Genomic DNA, 17,703 nt, shown 5'->3' on the forward strand with positions numbered 1-17,703 from the left:
ATTTTATGGCACTTAAGGTAAAAATATTTATATTACTGGAATAGAAAATGACATTCATTTTTATTTCATTTTTGAAAATTGTATTTTCAGTCTTTCTCTAAACAGTTGTGCTCAGCAAAACACATTAGGGTAAATTGAATTACAAAAATGGGACACACACAATCAGGTGGTAGGACAAAAATTGTGAGTACACAGAACATTTCATCAGCAGTAAGTTTGATCACATCTCGGCTGAATTTTCACTTCCAAGGGGAATATTAAAAACAACTGGTATTGTCACATAGTATAAAGGACCATTACACATTTGTGCAGCACAACAATTCAGGCATGCACTTTTTTGTTACATAATTGTTAATTTTTGTCTTTTGAAAGTGAAGTTTTGAGGTACATGCAGGCTCTTTGTTTCAATTCACATGGACTTGAACTACTGCCATCTGGATGATAAGACAGAAAAATTCAACCAACACAACCATACTGAAAAAATACATTTCCTATTTAAAAAAAATAAATCAACATGACAGCATTCCAGACTAAGAACATATGAACACACATACAGAACGTTCCTTGCGACCCCCCCTCTAAAAGAGGAGTACAATTTCTACTTTTTACCCACAGATAAAATTCAGATACATCCCAAAGCATTTCCCCTTGATTTGAAACAAAAGGCTATGTGCTCTGTTTCCATGTGCGACTAGATACAACAGAGGCAAATCATTTCACGCCAGGACGATCATTATTGGGCAACTAAGTCTGTTCAGATGTTGATGTCAACCTAGAAGAATGAAGTACCTTGAGATCAAACACCAAACTTTGCAGAAGTTTGGCTAAGAGTGACAAAGAGAACAAACAAAAACTCACAGTAGTCATGTACCAAGGAGCTTCAATTTGTTAAGAAGATAGTTCAATCTTTCATTTGGGACATTTGATAGAACAGGTCCTCCACCAAAGAAAGCTTCCCATGTTTCTGGAGGTTGTTGCTGAGAGTCGCTAATTTTCTTCTGTTCTTCCTCATCCTTCCTTCTCTTTTCCTCCTTTTCAGCAGCTTCAGCCGCTTCTGCAGCTTTTTTGGCTTTCGCCGCCTCCTCTTCCTCTTTCATTCGGCGTTCAGCAAACTTGACAGTGGCCAAATGGAGCTTACTTAAATAGTCAGGAAAACCTGTATAAATAGAAGGTCTCCCAATTAAACTTCGAGTTAAAGTTTGAAAGATGTAAAGAAACAAATTCTGTCCAATCCAAATATGTGTACCTGTAGCTGTGGCCCATGAAGCAAAAGCAGATGGAAATACGAGCCCAGGGTTATCAAAGTAAGTCATACTAAACTCCAAACCAGGCTGAAAAATGAGACCATGGTCAGTCAGGCAGTTCCAAAATAGACAACTAGGCAGAGAAACAAATAAATCATCAAACTGCTGAACTGACTTACCTTTTCCAAATCTGACAGGGGTTTGATCACTATAATAGACCAGTATTCAGTAACTCTTTGTTTTCCTGACTTAACAGGAGCAGATTGGTGTTCAGTGTTCTGATTCACAAAGACAATAACATTCTGCTCTTCATCTATTATGTATCGCCTCTTATAAACATAATCTCTGTTTGACATCATTCTCTGAAAGAAAAATATTGAAAATCGGATTTTATTTACAGTATCTAAAGAAAATACGTAAGAAAGTAAATATTCTCAAAAATGCATACAGGCCATTGCATTTCCCAATATACAACTTCACTGTTTGACTGTGGATCACGTTCCAAAACATCTAGTACAACTGCAGATGAATCCCATTCTCTTCGAAATTCAGTATCTATATGAACTTTCAGAAAGTCAACTGCTGTAATATCGTCATAAGTCCCATAAACTGTAAAAGATAGAGGGATTAGAGCAACAGACTAGAAGGTCCAAAACAGGGAAAAACTCAACTGTCAAAAAGAAGAAAGATTCCAAACCTTTATATTCATACAGTCCTTCACCTCTGTGGTTTGGAACTTCTCTTCTCCAAACCAGTAAAGTTCCTTGCTGAATGAACAACTCCCAAGGATCTTCAGCTGCAGGAGGATACAAAATATAATGATAAAACAAGAAAAAATGGCATCCAATGAGTAAGTTCCACTGCACAAGACAAGAAGCACTCACGTCGGTCGTCATGGAAATGGGAAGGACAAGAGAGCAGTGGCGCTTTCTTCCTCTCAGAGGGTTTGCATGGAGTCAATGAAGAACCACACGTATGCTTTTTGAGGCATTCAACGGCTTCAAGCTCATTGGAATACCTAAAAAGAAAAAAACAGACTGCTGACTATCCAAAAATTAGCAAACCTGCTTTAGTTGCACTCACAGAACATACCTTAACAAATATTCAGAGGGAATCCGCTCTTCTTTCCAACAGAAAATTGGCATGACACTTGCAGACATAAGGAAGTTTTGAGAGCGGCTCAACAAAGAGGCTCGTACCCGGATCAAGAAGCGAGACAAGAGGCGGCTAATAAGTTCCCGGAGGAATGCACCACCACACAACTGGAAGTAAAAGACACCAGCCTGCTGGGTGCGATGAATTCGCAGCGCCATGACATACTCGACCTGAAACAGAACAGATGATCACATCAATGACAATCCTGGCCTAGGTCAAAGAATCAAAGAGGGTTTAACCTCCACGACCCTAACCTGTCTCGCACATGCACGGGTCACTCCCGCAGTGTGTTGCAAGAATCCTCGCCGCAGACGAGTGAACAAAGATTCGTGCCGACGGAAATCCGTTCGCAGTAAGCGAGTTTGAATTGCACATTCGCGCAACAAATTCGGAACCCGGCACTGTCCGTGGATGGCAAGACCTTGCACGAACCCGCGGTGACCGATCAGAAGCTGCCCGTAAAGTCGTCCGCAGTTCATTTTTCACAAACGCCTCCTCCAGGGGGAGGTGTGTCGCAGACCGCTGAGTTGGCGCTGTCCAAGTTTCTGGTTGTTACCAGCGGGAACGGCTTAAATCGACGACATTACTTCATTTTCGACGCAGATCAGTCACAAATATTTCCATCCATTCATCATTCATTTCTGCTATCAGTTTGGATACATGCCAACTGCAAACACCGAAAACTCCCCGACGTGTCTTGAAGGTGTCAGGATGACCGTTTGAAAGACATAAAGAATAGTATCAAACAGTTTTTAAACCTATTTCTCTATAAGCTGTTAGACATTTTAAATCAGTATTTATGAGGGGAAAGTAATCGGGTGAAAGAATGCTCTTCATGATGCTTTGTTGGACAGACTGATGGACTAGCAGGTTCAACCGTTCAAAGTAGTTTATTTAAGCTTATGCCCTTGAAAGAGTGGATCCTTCCGATGCTTCGTCGGTGGAAAAAGGTCTAAATGCCATTTCTTATTCTCTTCTGTGCATATTCAGCTCAGACCACAGTTATATCACTAGCTAGCAGACGAAGCTAAGCGCTCCCTATCGGACAAACGGCTCAACTAGAGAAACAAAACACAACTCAAAACAACCATTCGCGCCCTAAAGCCCTTTGCGCCGCACTGCAAGTTGGAACTTGTCTGTCTTTTCTCGTTGGACGCAGTTGGTCAGAGGATTGTGCATTGATTAAGTCTGATTAATCGCCATGGCGAGGGGCTCCCTAGTCGAAAATGGGGCTGACGAGGTGGGCCAAATGGAACGCAGGGAAGGGAGTATTGTCCGTGTCCGCATGAAGGATTTCGTGTAAGTACTCTGTTCAATATCCCTCATGCCCTGCTCTGGTAGCTCTGGTTAGGCTCTCGGGATGCGGGGAACCTGCTCACATCTCTTTGCTGTCGTGCGGGGTTACAAAGCAATCTTGCTTGGCTGTTATGTCTGAATGTCTTGTTGAACGTTCTTCAATGCAAGACAGTCAAACCTGTCACCGTGTCTTTGCTGCACCCATTCTGTTGCATGACTACCATCGATGTCGGTTGGAAGTTTATGTCGCGCCAAGAATTTCGTTTCTTGATTTTTAAATTATCTTTATTTTGACAGGACTTACGACAGTGTAGAGTGCGTTCCTGGAGAGTCTTTGAATGTTGTCATTGGTCCCAATGGAACAGGAAAGTCCACTATACTGTGTGCTATTGTTCTTGGTCTTGGTGGGAAGCCTGCCCATTTGGGCAAGCAGAATACAAGTGTAAGTATTTGAAAGTATCTTCTATCCATTTCACTAGCGTTGCTCCAAGCTTGAAGGAGCTGTGTGTTTTCTGAATGGTGTTAGTGTATTCCCCATCCCTAAATCTGTTGCAGATTCAAGACTTTATTAAATCAAATCACAGAGAGGCCCAGATAGAGATTGAGCTCTATCGGCACAGGAAAAATTCTGTTATTAAGAGGACCATCCATAACGATGGGAAAAGCATTTGGCATTTAAATGGACGTCAAGTTAACTTGAAAGATATAGAAGCAGAGACTAAGGCTTTAAATATCCAGATTGACAATCTTTGTCAAGTTCTCGCTCAAGACAGAGTCCAAGATTTTGCAAAGCTTAACAAACAAGAGTTACTTGAAGCAACCCAGAAGGCTGTAGGGAAGGAAGGCATGTCAGAGATACATGCCAACCTCAAAAATCTTCAAAAGAGACAGAAGGATCTTGAACAGCAACTTGTTGCAGACAAACACAGGCGAGACCAAGAACAAGAACATGTGGAAAGGTTGAAAGGAGCTGTTGAGAAGATGGAAAGACGAAGAGGAATAGAGGAGGAGGCTGAAGCTTGTCGCCTTAAGATGAGCTTAATGGAGTACAAGTCTAAACTTGAAGAAGTAAAACGCTTCAAAGAGCTTAAGAAGGAAGCGGAAAAGAATGTTGATAAAATAAAAGTCCAGATTGAGCCCTTCACCCAGAAAATTGCAGAAGCTGAGAGTAAACACAAAGAAGCTAAGAAAAAGCAGAATGGTATGGAACGGAGACTGGCTCATCAGTCAGACGCTGTGAAGGAACCTCGAGACCAGCTTGAGTCTATAAGACATGAAATACTTGAGCTTGAAGTGGACCTGGAGAAGCGGATGAAACAATCAGTCACTCAGCTGGATGATGAAGCCAAGGTGCGCCAAACTATTAGCAAATTCAAAAATGACATCAACAGTCTTGAGGGAACATCAGAAGCAGATAATAAAAACAGATGTAAGCAATTAAAGCAAGAAATGGCTCAGATGGGTCATCAAATTCAGGCAGCTGAAAATAAGAGATTTCAGATAGATAATGAAATTAGTGATCTTCAAAATCAGCTCAATGATGTTAATCGGCAGATATCAAAACTGAATAATGTTAAAGAGACACGTTTGAGGCAACTGAATGAATTCAGTCCTGATGCTTACCAGGCTGCCCTGTGGGTTGAGAAGAATAGAGGGCAGTTTCGGGCACCAGTATATTTACCTATGATGGTTGAACTTGATGTCAACCCTACGTATGCTAGATATGCAGAAAATGCTATTGGGCAAGCAGACTTAATTGCTTTTGTGTGTGAAAACAAAGAAGACATGAAAGACATTGTAGATGTCTGCAGGAAACAGAAAAAACTTAGAGTCAACGTGTTGCATGCGGACCCTGATTGCCCTCCTTCTAGGCCGCAATATAGTTTTGATCAAGTCAAGTAAGCCATAACTTTACTATATCGCATTTGTGAGGATAAATTTGTCAGGTTTTCATTTGCTTTAATTTTTGCAGGGCTCAGTTTCCACAATTTCATGGATATCTGATTGACTATATCAAAGGACCAACCACCTTGCTAAATTTCCTTTGCAACCGGAAAAGGTTTAATAATATTCCAGTGACTCTTTCAGAAGTTGAAGCTTCAGATACCTTCACTCTATATTATTCAGGTTAGTTTGAATTGTTTTCTAGATGTGTCTAGAATGTTTTGAGTAACTCCATAAAGATTAATTGCTAATTATTTTTTATTTCTACTCCAGGGGATTTAAGGAAAGGGCATCAAAGATCAAATTACCAGGCTGGACAAAAGATATATTTTTCAGACTTCCTTAATAGAGCTAAGTTTTTTTCACAAAATACTAATGATGCTGATAAAGATACTCTTCAGCAAAGGTATGTATACTAGAAGGAGAGGCACAGGAGCTGTTGAAAACACCTTTCTCTTATGCCCCACTGAATGTACATGTGTAACTATCATGCCTTTCGTGCTTAGTGCTGCCGAATTCAACACAAGGATTGCTCAAAAGCAAAGAGAAGCAGATGCTGTGAAGCAAAAGACACAATCAATTACGGAAGAAAGAGAAAATAAACGTAATGAAGTACACAAGCTGGAGCGGGCTGAGACAACTTTGCAGAATACCAAATTTCGTTTAGCCCAGAAAGAAAAGGAATTAGTCACTTTGGAAAGAAACAGGGTTAATCCTGATGTGATTAAGGCCAATTTTTCAAGCAAAGTTAAAGTGTGTATTAACAAATATTTCGTCTTTGTCACCTCATCACATTGATTTTCCGAGATTCAATAACTGTCTTGTTTTTCCTCCTAGGCTGCTACTTTGAAGCTCATTAATGCACAAGAAAATCTGTACAGCGCTTTGAAACAGCTTGACTCTCATGTGGTTGAAAACCAATTGATTGGGTTTGAAGTCCAAGCTGCCCGGTCTTTAGTAGAGAAAACTAAACAGTCTTGTGCTGCTGAGAAAGAGTTGCTAAGAAATGCAGAGGTACCCCTATTTTCATTTTTGGTCAATAATTGAATGAAGCCCTGCCAATCCATTTCCAGCTTTGATAACTTTTCTTTTCCTTTTTTTTTTTTTTTTTTATCTGACTGTTTACAGGCAGACCTTGAAAGTATAGGCAATGAGTTTGCAAAAATACGCACTGATGCAACAAAACAACTTCATGCCATTGAGAAGAAAAACTCAAATAGGAAACCCAACGATATATGGGTTGAGAACGAAGCATTGTTCTCAACCTTACCCAATACTATTGAAGAGTTAGAAACTCATATTGAAGATAAGTTGGCTCATGCCCAAATGCTTGGGGGAGGCAATGATGTATGTACTTGTCTTTTCTTTGTGGCTCAATTTATTTTTATTTTCAATTTTGTATCTGCATTTTATTACTAATATTTTTTATTCTAGGATGTCATTCGCCAATTTGAAGGGCATGTGAGAACATTAGATCAACTGCAAGTGAAAATTGCAGACAAAGAAGAGCAAACTGCCAACTTAGTGAGGGATATGGAAAACCGTGAGAATCAGTGGAGACAAGAGTTGAATGAGCTTGTTGATGCTATTTCATCTAATTTCAGCAGATATTTCAAAGAAATGAAATGTGCTGGTCAAGTTGACTTGTTTACTGGAAATAGTGAAGTAATTTCTTTTCTTTACCTCCATAGTTGCTTGTTGTATCTATCTCAGTTGCTGATTAATTCTAGAATTGTCCTTATGTCTGCAGCATGACTATGACAATTACGGCTTGAGAGTCCGGGTAAAGTTCCGTGACAATGAAGATTTGCAGGACTTGAATGCCCACACACAAAGTGGTGGGGAAAGGGCGGTATCCACTGCTATCTACATGTTAGCTTTGCAGGAGCTAACTCCAGCCCCATTTCGCTTAGTTGATGAAATCAATCAGGTATTGCCTTGAAGTCGTGGATGATAAGTTATGAAACAAATGACAATCTTACCACAATTTTTATTTTATTTGTTTCAGGGTATGGACTCAAAGAATGAGCGTAGGGTTTATGAACTCTTACTGCGCAGTACTAGTCGCCCAGGCACTCCTCAATATTTTCTTTTGACTCCAAAGGTCAGTTTTGTTTTACGGGTAGAAGGGATCAGGTGAAATTGAATTTATATTTGTTTCTGGTTCCTTTTCAGCTTCTCAAAGATATGGAGTACAATCCAGGCACAACTGTGTTATGTGTCATGAATTCAGCATGTGCTCCAAGTCACAAGGCTTGGGACTTGAACAAGTTCATTGAGTTAGCCAACAGAGCTAATGCTTAAGAATTATACCTGTTGTGTTAACTCCAGCAGGGTGTTTTTTTATGTTTCTTTTTATTTTAGGAATTTTGTTCACAAATTTTCAATGTCATTTTATTTTAAATTGTTCCATCTTGGAAACCTTATGGTGGCTAGTTTGTGCTTATGAGAATGGCCACCCCTCTTTCCTATTCTATGGAGGAATGTTTGTTTTTGCATTTCTTGTATTAGTAGTGATTATTTGCATTATATGATCTTAAAAAGTTTATAAATGTCATTTCATATGATAATGTATTTGTTTATTCACTGGTTACATTTTCATTTTGGTTCGTTTCTGGCACCAAGTTTGTTGTAGGTGCAAGATTACACTCTGTCTTGATTTCTTTACCATGTTGTTCTTCTACAAGTGGCTCTTGTTTTTTATTAATTGTGGGAGGTCGGTTCTCCCTCAAAGAGTAACTGTGTCCTGGCAATGTAGTCATCCAAGTGAGCATCCTAAGTTCAGTTAAGGAAAACCTTATTTGTAACAAGTATTGAAAGTTAAATACAACATGATGGGTAGAAACCACTGCAATTAGTAAAGGATACGATTTCTCTTCTTCCTCAGTCTTCAGAATATTTTTCAAAATAAATTTCTCCTTAAATTCATTTAGGAAAGATTCATTTTCAGTCCAATCAAGTTTCTCGTGGACTCCATCACTACCATAACGTTTATTATAGGCATCATAATGCACCTGTGAACAAGCCATAGAAGTATTTCAGAAATATTATTCCTTTTATAATATTGACCAGATTAATGCCGTACCTCTTCCAACATTAAGCCTAATCCAGGGGCCTTGGGGATATCAAGGGGATCGCTTTTAAATGCTTTCTGAATAGTTTCTTCCACGGTATAGCCTCTGAGAACGGCTATCGCCAACCCTATCATCTTACGGATATGATGCTGCATGAAACTTTGTCCTGAGAAAAAGGAAAGGCTAAATTATGTAGGGTCTGGAAAAGAATGAAAACAACACAATGCATTTTTAAATAACATGTGTCAACCTTTAACAGTCAAAATGATGTATTCCCTGTCACTTCTCACAAATGGCTCGCCGCAAGTAAATGTGTGCATGAAGCGTATAGCACTGGGATCCTTGAAACCCCTGAATCAAACACAAAAAATGTGATAAATATCTAGTCGCAGCTGAAACTTGAACAATGATGTAAATACCAGGAAACTTACTTCTTAAATGTGAAATTATGGAAGTTGTGTGTTCCAACATAGTTTTTCAGGACTTGATTAATTCTCTCCATGATTTCCTTAGAAATTCGGAATGATTCACTAGGCTCCTCCCCTGGAGGTGCAAATGCATACGTTGGTAAAACATAGGAGTAAGTCCTGGCATCACAATTCACCTTGGAATTGAAGCCTTTAGTGGTCCTTTTCATACATACAACTCGTATTTGGGGAGACAAATGTTCATTGATGGCTTGAATATCAGTGCCTTCAGCTAAAAGGAGATTGTTAGAATATTGATAATTAAAAGTACTGGTTTGATCATTGACACATTGGACCCACAGGATGTTTGAGATACTTACGAATTTTGAGAGAAACTACTTGTCGTACAGCTGAGACTCCTTTGTCTGTCCGAGCAGCTCGCTGAAATAGCATCATCTGCGGCTTCTCGTAGTACTCTTGAGAGAGAATACCAGCATTCTTCATTGCCAGTAGTAGATCTCCTTCAATTGTTTTAGCATCTGGATTTCTGTAGAAATAGAGATGATGTTTTCATGAGCAACATTACAGTGGATGTAAACTAAATATTATTTTCATTTTTCGTTTTCTTTGTACCTTTGCATTCCAAGGTAACCCCACCCTGAATACGAAAGCAATAGAACAACTTTTCTGCGTCGAATTTTTTGCTCTGTGACTTCTTGGCATACTTTTTGTTCCTCATTTTGAGGGAGGCTGGCTTCCTCTTCACATGCTTGGAGTTTCTCCTGACCATCGTTTTCATTTTCAGGGAGCCTTGCCTTCTTTACAGGTTCAACATCGCCGAAGAAAGTTTCTTCTTGCTGCCTCTTGGAAGGATTCATTCCTAAACCAATTAAAATAACAAACAAGAGAAAACATTAGAGAATTAGCCACAAGCCTGGTCATTTATTCGTTGTCAGTTCATGAAATGGAGAAGAAAGGTCCAAACCTAAGTGAGATACTCTATCCTTCCTGCAAATATTTATAGGTTGTAAGCGAGGCTATTCCTGACGATTTCAGCAGACGGTAAACAAAATTTGAAGACAATACTGCAAGAATAAGAAGGGATCAGAGAGACATTATTTTTTCCAATTTTTAAGCACGTCGTCTACCCTTTGAAGCAGTTTGCATGTAAATTCCACTCTACAAAAACACACACATGTGGACGTAAACTTCTGCCGGTGGGAGAGGGGGGTGGAGGTAGGAGGGGGAGAGGGGGAGTAGGAGCACCAACCTGCATGGAACATTGGAGAGTCAAACATGCACATGTAATGTTTCTTCCTCAAACAATCATGAATGTAGATGAAAATATTGTCTGAAATAAATTTAAGCATGACTTTTTAATCCATAAAATAGTTTTTTCCCTCCAAAACTACACTTTTTAAACCAAGCTGTGATTGGTATTACCCTCATTCATGTTTTTACTTCCATTCTTCTTCTTTGTTGTCATTTATGCCCTCGGTTCAGTTTGTTGTTTTTTGTTTTCGCCGGCATACGGAAGTTAAATATTGGCCGATATTCCTCACGATTATTGATCTGTTGAAATGGTAATTTGATGTAGATTGGATTTATTCTCCGTATCATTTTAAATGTACTGTTGATTCCACTGAACTAGCTACGATACAAAGCTTAACCTCCCCGTGAGGTACCTCATCTATTTAATTTAACATTAAGTTATGTCTCTCATATCTTCCGTCTTTTTGAGTCAGCCATATCTCTATTATTATTCCATGAACTACCACTCACCATTTCTCAACTTGTTTTTCTGCCTGGATGTATTTACACTCCTCTCGGTTGCTTGATAACTCTGATGTTTTCTTTCAGTATTCTTTACTACATAGGAAAGAAAATGCCCATGATGACAGCATTTGGACGGTTGCTTGGGGTAAAGTGACCAGGAAGGAGCAGGAAAAGGAGAATGGTGAAAATCATGACGAAAACTCCAGGTGAGGACACTTGATGAACAACGTCGTCTTTTTCTGAAAGCAACTTTAGGCAATTGGAACGCCTTATTCATGTCTTTCTTTTATTGTCAGAGACTCCATTCATCGTGATCCTCCTGGTGAATTCATTGTGACTGGGAGCGTTGATGATTTAGTGAAGGTATGGAGATTTCACAATGATCGCTTAGAACTGGAACACAGATTGGAAGGGCATGCCCTTGGAGTAGTATCTGTAGCCATTAGCTCTGATGGGAATAGTAAGTACCTCGTAAGTGTGACCAAATGAATCTTTATACCTTCTTGATTTTAATTCTTATGTTTCTCTTTATTTCCCCCCTCAGTGTGTGCATCAACATCATTAGATTCAACTTTGCGTCTTTGGGATCTTGTCTCTGGTGAAAAAATTGGTTCCATGGATGTTGGATCTGTAGATATTTGGACCTGCGCCTTCTCTCCCGATGACAAGTTTGTTATTTCTGGAAACCATGCTGGTAAAATTAATATGTATGGTGTTGAGTCAAAAAAACAAGAACAGGTTCTAGACACAAGAGGAAAGTTTGCACTGAGCATTGCTTATGTAAGTACTGTAGTTATGTTAACATTAATTGTTTCTTGTAACTTACTTTTGATGAGTTGGAATGATGTACTATTCTGTTATTATTGTTATACTTTTGTATTCCAGAGCCCTGATGGCAAGTATATTGCTAGTGGTGCTATTGATGGTATGATTGATATTTTTGATGTTGCGTCGGGGAAGTTGGTGCATGCCTTGGAAGGTCATGCTATGCCTATTCGGTCACTCTGTTTCTCACCAGACTCTCAACTCCTATTAACTGCTTCTGATGATGGTCATATGAAATTGTATGATGTGTAAGTAATTTTTCATTTCAACCAATTTTGCTTAGTTGCCCTCAATACAGTGATGACCTCAAACAACTGGTGTGCTTTATTTCAGGCAACATGCCAATGCTGTCGGCACACTCTCTGGACATGCTTCATGGGTACTCAGTGTTGCCTTTAGCCAGGATAAGAATCACTTTGTATCAAGTTCCTCTGATAACACAGTAAAGGTGTGGGAATTGAAAGAGCGCCAGTGCATAAGCACACTCTCTGTTCATACTGATCAGGTAAGTTTGTCTCTAGTCCTGAATTCTTTCTGAGAAGCCTCACTTGTTCTCTTTCATGAACAATTTGAAATTATCTTTGGATAAGGTGTCTTCTAACATTGGCTTAATGATTTCAGGTTTGGGGTGTGAAATACAATCCTGAAGGAAACAAAATTGTTTCTTGCTCTGCAGACAAGTCTATAAACATCTATGACTGCCCTACATAGTAATGTTTTAAGGGGAAAATAATTCAAACCTGTGATTTAATTTGTTTTAATTTTCCTACCTGTTGTGTATGACTGTATGCACAATTTCAAAATTTGTTAGATCAATTCTCAGCTTTTTTTTTTTGTTATTGCCTGCAGATGGAAAAAAAATGGTATCTGCAAAGACTCTGACCTCTCCCTATTTATTGTATATAATGCTGTATAATGATACATCGGGAAATAAATCAGAAAAATTTTATTGTTTGTTTTATTTTAATCACTCCTTAAAAACGAAATCCAGTATTTTGTATACAGTTCAATCGGGAGCTTTCCCGCATGATCAAGTTCGAGAACCCTGCGAAATGGGACCACTGTCCGACAAGAGGCAGACAGCCACAATCGAATGCTTTCTCGCTGCGAATGACACCACGATCCTCTCTCCTGGACCACCTTGGACACGAAAAGGCAAGCAGTAGACGCGGCGTAGGCCTTAGGCTCTGTCCCTTGCGGTGGTGTCACCGCGGCCACGACGGCGAGCGGCGCAGCGGCGAGCCCGTCCAATCTCTCCGCCCCCCCTCGCGGTCCTGAGGCTGAGGACCTGCCTACGTAACGGAGTGACGTCTGGCCGAGCTGGCGGAGACCACCACGGCGGCGTGCGCGGTGCGCGGCGGTCAAGGCCACCAGCACCGGCCGGGAGACATACTCCACTTTCCGCTGCGATGGGCGCGGCGTGGCACGGCACGGTCTCCACCTTGTCGCACCTCATCAAGCGCACCGCGGTGGCGGTGGGCCTAGCCGAGGGCCTAGCCGCAGTCGCGCGTCCTCACGCTCTTTCACTTTGCCCCAGCCGCAGAAGCCGATGCCTTCCGAGCGGCGGTTGACTTCTTTCCGGTTCCAGGGTTCGCCTTGGCCCCGCCCACGCACCTTGGTGGCGTGGAGTGCCGATCCTCTGCCGGGACCCCAGCCCGCGGTGCATCAGCAGGCCGATGCTCGGCAGCACTGGAGCAACACGCGATAGCTGCCATGAGGCGTTGAGCACGAGCACAGACGAGCCCGGTCGCCCTCCAAGCTCTCGGCTCACACTCGCAGTGGACGGGGAATGACCGGCTGGGGCCCAGCCCGGCACAGCCCGGAGAAAGGGAGCACGCGGAGATGGCCGTCTTGGTGGCGGTCTCGGCCTGGCGCGGAACCGACAAAAATGCGTGACCTTTCCCCACACCGCAGAGTGTCGCCTCCGGCAATATCGGAAGGGACTCGGCGTTGCGGGGGAGCCGCACGCTCCGCACGCCAACCGCCGCGGAGGGCCGCGACGCCGCGACGCGCCACGCACCGCCAGCGCGGTGAAAGGCCGAAAGGCTGCGCTTCGCCAGGCCGAGCACCGAGCGCCCTCCCCTTCACGAAGTGCACCAAGCAGTGACCCGCCGCGCCGCCGATCTGGGACCTGGTCGCGTGTAGTGTACGTGCGGTTTTCGCGCCCCGAAAAGGCTCAGCCGGGCCATTAGAACGAGCAGAATCCAGATCCAGAGCGCTCGAGCAGCGAGCTGCAGCAGCCTCTGCAGCCGCGCCGGCCGGCCGCCGCCACCGCCTCAAGCTCCACGAGCGCGCCGAAACGGGAGCGTGGCGGTGGCTGGGCCAGGCTGCTGTCGGGCGCGGCGGTTTGGGTAGTTCACAGTGCCGGCGTGTTACCCGCGGCACCGCGACGGAGTGGCGGTCCAGGTTCCAGGTGTGGGCCGCTAATGGGGCGCGCGCCGCACCGCGCTGGGGCCCTGGAGCCGACTCGCCGAAACGGTGCCTCTGTCGTTGTCTCTCTCGCTCCGACGCGGTGCGCCCCGCGGGCGCGAGCGAGACGGGCCGGCAAGGTCGCGTCGGTCGCCTAATTGGGTGCTCCTCTTCGACGCCCGCATGCTGCTCCTCGTTACGGTGTGGGGTGTTAGGCCGCCTATTCATTTCGGCAGCCCATCACGCCATGTACGTGTGGTGGCGCTGTCTTTCTCGCACTCGTGGGGCATCTCGTGCAGACAGCACCGAGGGACTGACTGTTCGGAATCAGACTGGAGCGTCCACGCCACGTCAAAGGACAAACACACTTCGCTGCCAAAGCCAAAACCTCGTCATTCGCGCGAATGTATCCCCGGAATGTACGCACCGCCGCCCCGTCGCCAGAGTCGTTAGGCCCACACCTACGCCGCACGCAGTAACGCGGTAACGCAGGCCCATTGTCACCCAACTCCCATGCGGTGAGGTGCAAGTTAATTGCACCGAGGGAACAATGTCCTTCCAATAGCGAGATGAGACAACGGGTTGGAAGGAAGCAGCGTTGGGAGTGGCTATAGAATATGCGCGAAGTGGTTGTGGACAGAAAAGTCGATAAGACTACAATTATGTATGCATCCCACAACATTAATTGGCCTGAAAGTGCGCCACTCCTACACAGTAATATTTCGCTAAAAATAAATAAAATAAAAATGGGAAAGGGGCGGGGGGCAGAAAAGAGTTACCGATAATGTCATCTGACAAAGTGACCCTCTATGCGAGGTCTGCAACACCGCGACCCGTTCACCGAAGGCAATTCGTTTAAACTTTGAGCGTTTGAACGCAGCAGCGCGCGGGAATGCCGCACATGTGGAAAGGGCTTAATCGACGTAAACCTGCCCGTTTGTAGTCGAGTGGTTTTTGTGGAGGTCACTGAGTGCGGTGTGCCGTACAAAGTGAGCCCCCACCATCATCCTGCGGGACCCCGGGACGCCCAGGATTCCAGGCCCTGGAGAAGAGCTGGAGGGGGACCTTCAGTATATTATCCAGGAGCCGTCGGTTTGGCGCACATTCGCACTCAATGACTCGGAGCACGATGGCGCGGAAAACGGTGTGTGTGAAAGTTTGTACAGTGTGGTGAAGTGTTCATGTGTGAAAGTGAATGTGTCAAGTGTGAGAAGCTGGACCTTCTTTTTGGCTTTGTTTCCCGATTTTCAAGAATAATTCAGTGGAGAAAGTCATTGATTCACTACGTGTGTCAAAAGGCAAAATTAATGCAAACAAGTTTCAACTATTGTTTTTTTTCCTTCAAATTTTTTCATAAATTTATTTTGTGATGTGTTAGTAATCAGAGAGTTATAAGTAGTGCCTGTCTACAGTGTGTAGTGTCACTGTTCTGAAACGGTTTGAAAATGAGTGAATCTCTCCTACTCCCTGCAGACCATGTTGGTGGTGCTGCTGGCGGTGGCGGTCGCGGTGCAAGCCGCGACTCCGACGGCGTCCTCCGCGTCCACGACTGCGGCCGTGAACCGCGGTCGGGGCGCCAAGAGGATGTTCGTCAGCAGGCCGAGGCCGCGGGCCATCCAGGGACCCTCGCCGACGTCGAGGGCCGCACCATCGCCCTCGCCGTCACCGACGCCCACCCCGTCGCCGTCGCCCAGCAGCTTCCCGCCGACGTCCGCCGCTCCGCCGGCGTCGAGCTTCTCGCCGACGCCCCGCCAGAGCGCCCCGACGCTCGTGCCGCACACGTTCGCGCCGACGCCGTTCCCGACGCCCTTCCCGACGCCGTTCACGCAGACGGTGGTGCGCATCCCCGGGCCCAGCCCCACGCCCCGCCTCGCCAGCCTCGCCGCGCAGGACGTGTTCGTGGCGCCCAGGAGGGCGTCGGCGCCGCTGCCCTTCAGCCCGCGCACCCTGCAGCACCAGCAACAAGCACTGCCGCGGCCCCGCGGCACCGCCGTGCCCATCGTCGCCCTCAAGTTCCACCTCAACGAGGACGGCACTTACCACACCAGGTATAGCATCGGATGCACGGGGCTCTGCTCTGTGTGGTAACACTTGATGATTCCATTTCTAATTTCCTTTCCCGGACGCAGCTCTGAGACCGGCGACGGCACGGTGCGCCAGGAGCAGGGCATCTTCAACGGCGCGGGCATGGCGGTCAAGGGCATGTACGCCTACACCGACCTCGACGTCGGCCCCGTGCAGGTAGGCCACCCCTTCGACGCTACGGCTGCGGCCAACCGCTGCTCTCGCCTCAGTCGCTCTGGGAACCTCAGGGAACCGCTTCCGTCGTGTTGCAGGTCAACTACGTGGCGGACGAGTACGGCTTCCAGCCGCAGGGCCCCAACATCCACCCCGCCATCCTGCAGGCCGTGGCCGAGCAGGTGCACGCGGCGCGCACGGCCAAGACGTCCGCCAAGGCCCGGCACGGCGCCGCGGGGCTCAACGGCCTCAACGGCCTCGACGACGACGGCGAGCTGGACTACGACTCGGACAACGGCGCGGGCACGTCGCCGGCGCCGCTCAAGTTCAAGTCGCGGGCCGTCCGGAGGGTGCTCGTGCGGAGGCTGTGAGAAGCAGCATGTGATACTGTAATTTATTTCTCAGCTAGGCTAGACAACCAATTTCCATGTAAAATGAAAACGCGAAAAAAAGTGAATAAAATGTGCGAAATCTATGCTTGGGGTTGAGTGGAGCGCGCGCGGTGTATTTCCGACCCCACTGCACTGCCTCGCCGCCATGGAGTATCGCCGGCGCCGCGCCGCCGCGCCTCCAGCGTCAGTTTCGCCTGCCTCCAGTAGATGGCGACTGGCGCGCTTGGAGGGTAGCTGCCCAGCCAAACTGCACCCCGTCCCGCGCGTGACGCGACGCCCACGTTATCAAAAATATCCATTGAGCCAAGTTACTCCCTTTTCAGTCCCTTTTCAAAAGTGTGTTCCAACACCCTCGGGGCCCGAACAAATGGGACGAGGCCCCTTGCGGCAGAGGCACCGTCATCGTGAGGCGCTGCACGTCGCGCGTCGCGCGGGAGCAGGAGACGGGGCGACGGGGGCGACAGGCGGCAGGAGTGCGTCCTGTCTAGCCGATTGCGAGTCAAGCAGCGCGGCAGCGCCGTGCGGTGCGATGGGATGCGATGGCTGCGATGGGATGGACGATACGCCACACCAACTTCTTTGACGTTCCTGTTATCTGCGGCCGCCTGGAGGGCCTGCAGGGCCCACGGCAACCCGGTCACCCCTCCTGGCCTCTAGCACTCCCAGCACAGCCTCCAGCAGGCCGACGCTGACGCCGCCTCCCTGTGGGGTGGCAACATTGCGTGCCAGGCAAAAATTCCTTCGATGTACCCGTGTCGAAAAGGTTGCCAACCTCCGCCTGCTCACTCGCGGCAACTTCTCGAGACCAAAGAACTAGGTGGAGGTTGGCAGCCCTATTTTCACTAGTGCACCACTGGGGATTTTTGCCTATTTATGTGGCAACACTGCTGCCCCCGTCGGTCGGTACCGCGCCTGTGTGGAAAGAGCGCGGGCGGCGTGGGCG

The 17,703-nt window shown here is 45.7% G+C and overlaps 4 protein-coding genes across 7 annotated transcripts; 2 read left to right on the forward strand and 2 right to left on the reverse strand.

Annotated features, from left to right (window-relative positions):
* Window positions 1–41: 41 nt before the first annotated feature.
* Window positions 42–3,071, reverse strand: LOC117640851 (stAR-related lipid transfer protein 7, mitochondrial). 2 transcript variants are annotated; one of them, XM_034377787.1, is made up of 9 exons: window positions 2,654–3,070; window positions 2,337–2,569; window positions 2,129–2,262; window positions 1,942–2,040; window positions 1,693–1,853; window positions 1,424–1,606; window positions 1,247–1,331; window positions 859–1,156; window positions 42–772 (listed from the first exon to the last, which is right to left on the reverse strand). In XM_034377787.1, the coding sequence occupies exons 1-8, from the start codon at window positions 2,876–2,878 to the stop codon at window positions 864–866; spliced, it is 1,413 nt and encodes a 470-aa protein (XP_034233678.1). In that variant the 5' UTR covers window positions 2,879–3,070; the 3' UTR covers window positions 42–772; window positions 859–863. The 2 variants fall into 2 exon arrangements, with proteins under 2 accessions (XP_034233678.1, XP_034233677.1); XM_034377786.1 differs by having other exon boundaries at window positions 42–1,156; window positions 2,654–3,071.
* A 409-nt stretch (window positions 3,072–3,480) lies between these two features.
* Window positions 3,481–8,206, forward strand: LOC117640850 (structural maintenance of chromosomes protein 5). The gene is made up of 12 exons (XM_034377785.1): window positions 3,481–3,698; window positions 3,993–4,137; window positions 4,251–5,593; window positions 5,668–5,822; window positions 5,913–6,045; window positions 6,146–6,392; window positions 6,477–6,653; window positions 6,768–6,986; window positions 7,074–7,304; window positions 7,390–7,569; window positions 7,648–7,743; window positions 7,815–8,206. The coding sequence occupies exons 1-12, from the start codon at window positions 3,601–3,603 to the stop codon at window positions 7,941–7,943; spliced, it is 3,153 nt and encodes a 1,050-aa protein (XP_034233676.1). The 5' UTR covers window positions 3,481–3,600; the 3' UTR covers window positions 7,944–8,206.
* Window positions 8,192–10,332, reverse strand: LOC117640853 (tRNA pseudouridine synthase A-like). Of its 3 annotated transcripts, none has more exons than XM_034377789.1 (9): window positions 10,314–10,332; window positions 10,106–10,205; window positions 9,754–10,000; window positions 9,501–9,667; window positions 9,145–9,412; window positions 8,964–9,064; window positions 8,725–8,879; window positions 8,508–8,653; window positions 8,192–8,414 (listed from the first exon to the last, which is right to left on the reverse strand). In XM_034377789.1, the coding sequence occupies exons 3-9, from the start codon at window positions 9,996–9,998 to the stop codon at window positions 8,219–8,221; spliced, it is 1,278 nt and encodes a 425-aa protein (XP_034233680.1). In that variant the 5' UTR covers window positions 9,999–10,000; window positions 10,106–10,205; window positions 10,314–10,332; the 3' UTR covers window positions 8,192–8,218. The 3 variants fall into 3 exon arrangements, with proteins under 3 accessions (XP_034233680.1, XP_034233681.1, XP_034233679.1); XM_034377790.1 differs by lacking the exon at window positions 10,314–10,332 and adding an exon at window positions 10,269–10,287; XM_034377788.1 differs by lacking the exon at window positions 10,314–10,332 and having other exon boundaries at window positions 10,106–10,307.
* Window positions 10,333–10,549: 217 nt separating this feature from the next.
* LOC117640855 (WD repeat-containing protein 61) lies at window positions 10,550–12,670 on the forward strand. The gene is made up of 7 exons (XM_034377793.1): window positions 10,550–10,703; window positions 10,981–11,102; window positions 11,193–11,356; window positions 11,441–11,676; window positions 11,782–11,969; window positions 12,055–12,226; window positions 12,343–12,670. Exons 1-7 carry the CDS (start codon window positions 10,701–10,703, stop codon window positions 12,430–12,432), a joined length of 975 nt encoding a protein of 324 aa, XP_034233684.1. The 5' UTR covers window positions 10,550–10,700; the 3' UTR covers window positions 12,433–12,670.
* The last annotated feature ends 5,033 nt before the right edge of the window (window positions 12,671–17,703 follow it).

Source organism: Thrips palmi, unplaced genomic scaffold, assembly GCF_012932325.1.
Source record: "Thrips palmi isolate BJ-2018 unplaced genomic scaffold, TpBJ-2018v1 HiC_scaffold_15, whole genome shotgun sequence".
Lineage (NCBI taxonomy): Eukaryota > Metazoa > Arthropoda > Insecta > Thysanoptera > Thripidae > Thrips > Thrips palmi.

Bases quoted from the DNA above. Each gene is read 5' to 3' on its own strand.
- LOC117640851 (XM_034377786.1), bottom strand. From the start codon at position 2,878: ATGAACTGCGGACGACTTTACGGGCAGCTTCTGATCGGTCACCGCGGG. The intron at 2,570-2,653 runs GTTAGGGTCGTG...GTTCTGTTTCAG, and splicing joins CCCGTGCATGTGCGAGACAG to GTCGAGTATGTCATGGCGCT. The intron at 1,854-1,941 runs GTTTGGAATCTT...TATCTTTTACAG, and splicing joins AGGACTGTATGAATATAAAG to TTTATGGGACTTATGACGAT.
- LOC117640850 (XM_034377785.1), top strand. From the start codon at position 3,601: ATGGCGAGGGGCTCCCTAGTCGAAAATGGGGCTGACGAGGTGGGCCAA. The intron at 6,393-6,476 runs GTGTGTATTAAC...TTTTCCTCCTAG, and splicing joins ATTTTTCAAGCAAAGTTAAA to GCTGCTACTTTGAAGCTCAT. The intron at 7,570-7,647 runs GTATTGCCTTGA...TATTTGTTTCAG, and splicing joins TAGTTGATGAAATCAATCAG to GGTATGGACTCAAAGAATGA.
- LOC117640855 (XM_034377793.1), top strand. The intron at 11,970-12,054 runs GTAAGTAATTTT...GCTTTATTTCAG, and splicing joins CATATGAAATTGTATGATGT to GCAACATGCCAATGCTGTCG. The intron at 12,227-12,342 runs GTAAGTTTGTCT...TAATGATTTCAG, and splicing joins TCTCTGTTCATACTGATCAG to GTTTGGGGTGTGAAATACAA.
- LOC117640853 (XM_034377789.1), bottom strand. From the start codon at position 9,998: ATGAATCCTTCCAAGAGGCAGCAAGAAGAAACTTTCTTCGGCGATGTT. The intron at 9,413-9,500 runs GTAAGTATCTCA...ATCTCCTTTTAG, and splicing joins AGTAGTTTCTCTCAAAATTC to CTGAAGGCACTGATATTCAA. The intron at 8,654-8,724 runs GTACGGCATTAA...GCTTGTTCACAG, and splicing joins TAGGCTTAATGTTGGAAGAG to GTGCATTATGATGCCTATAA.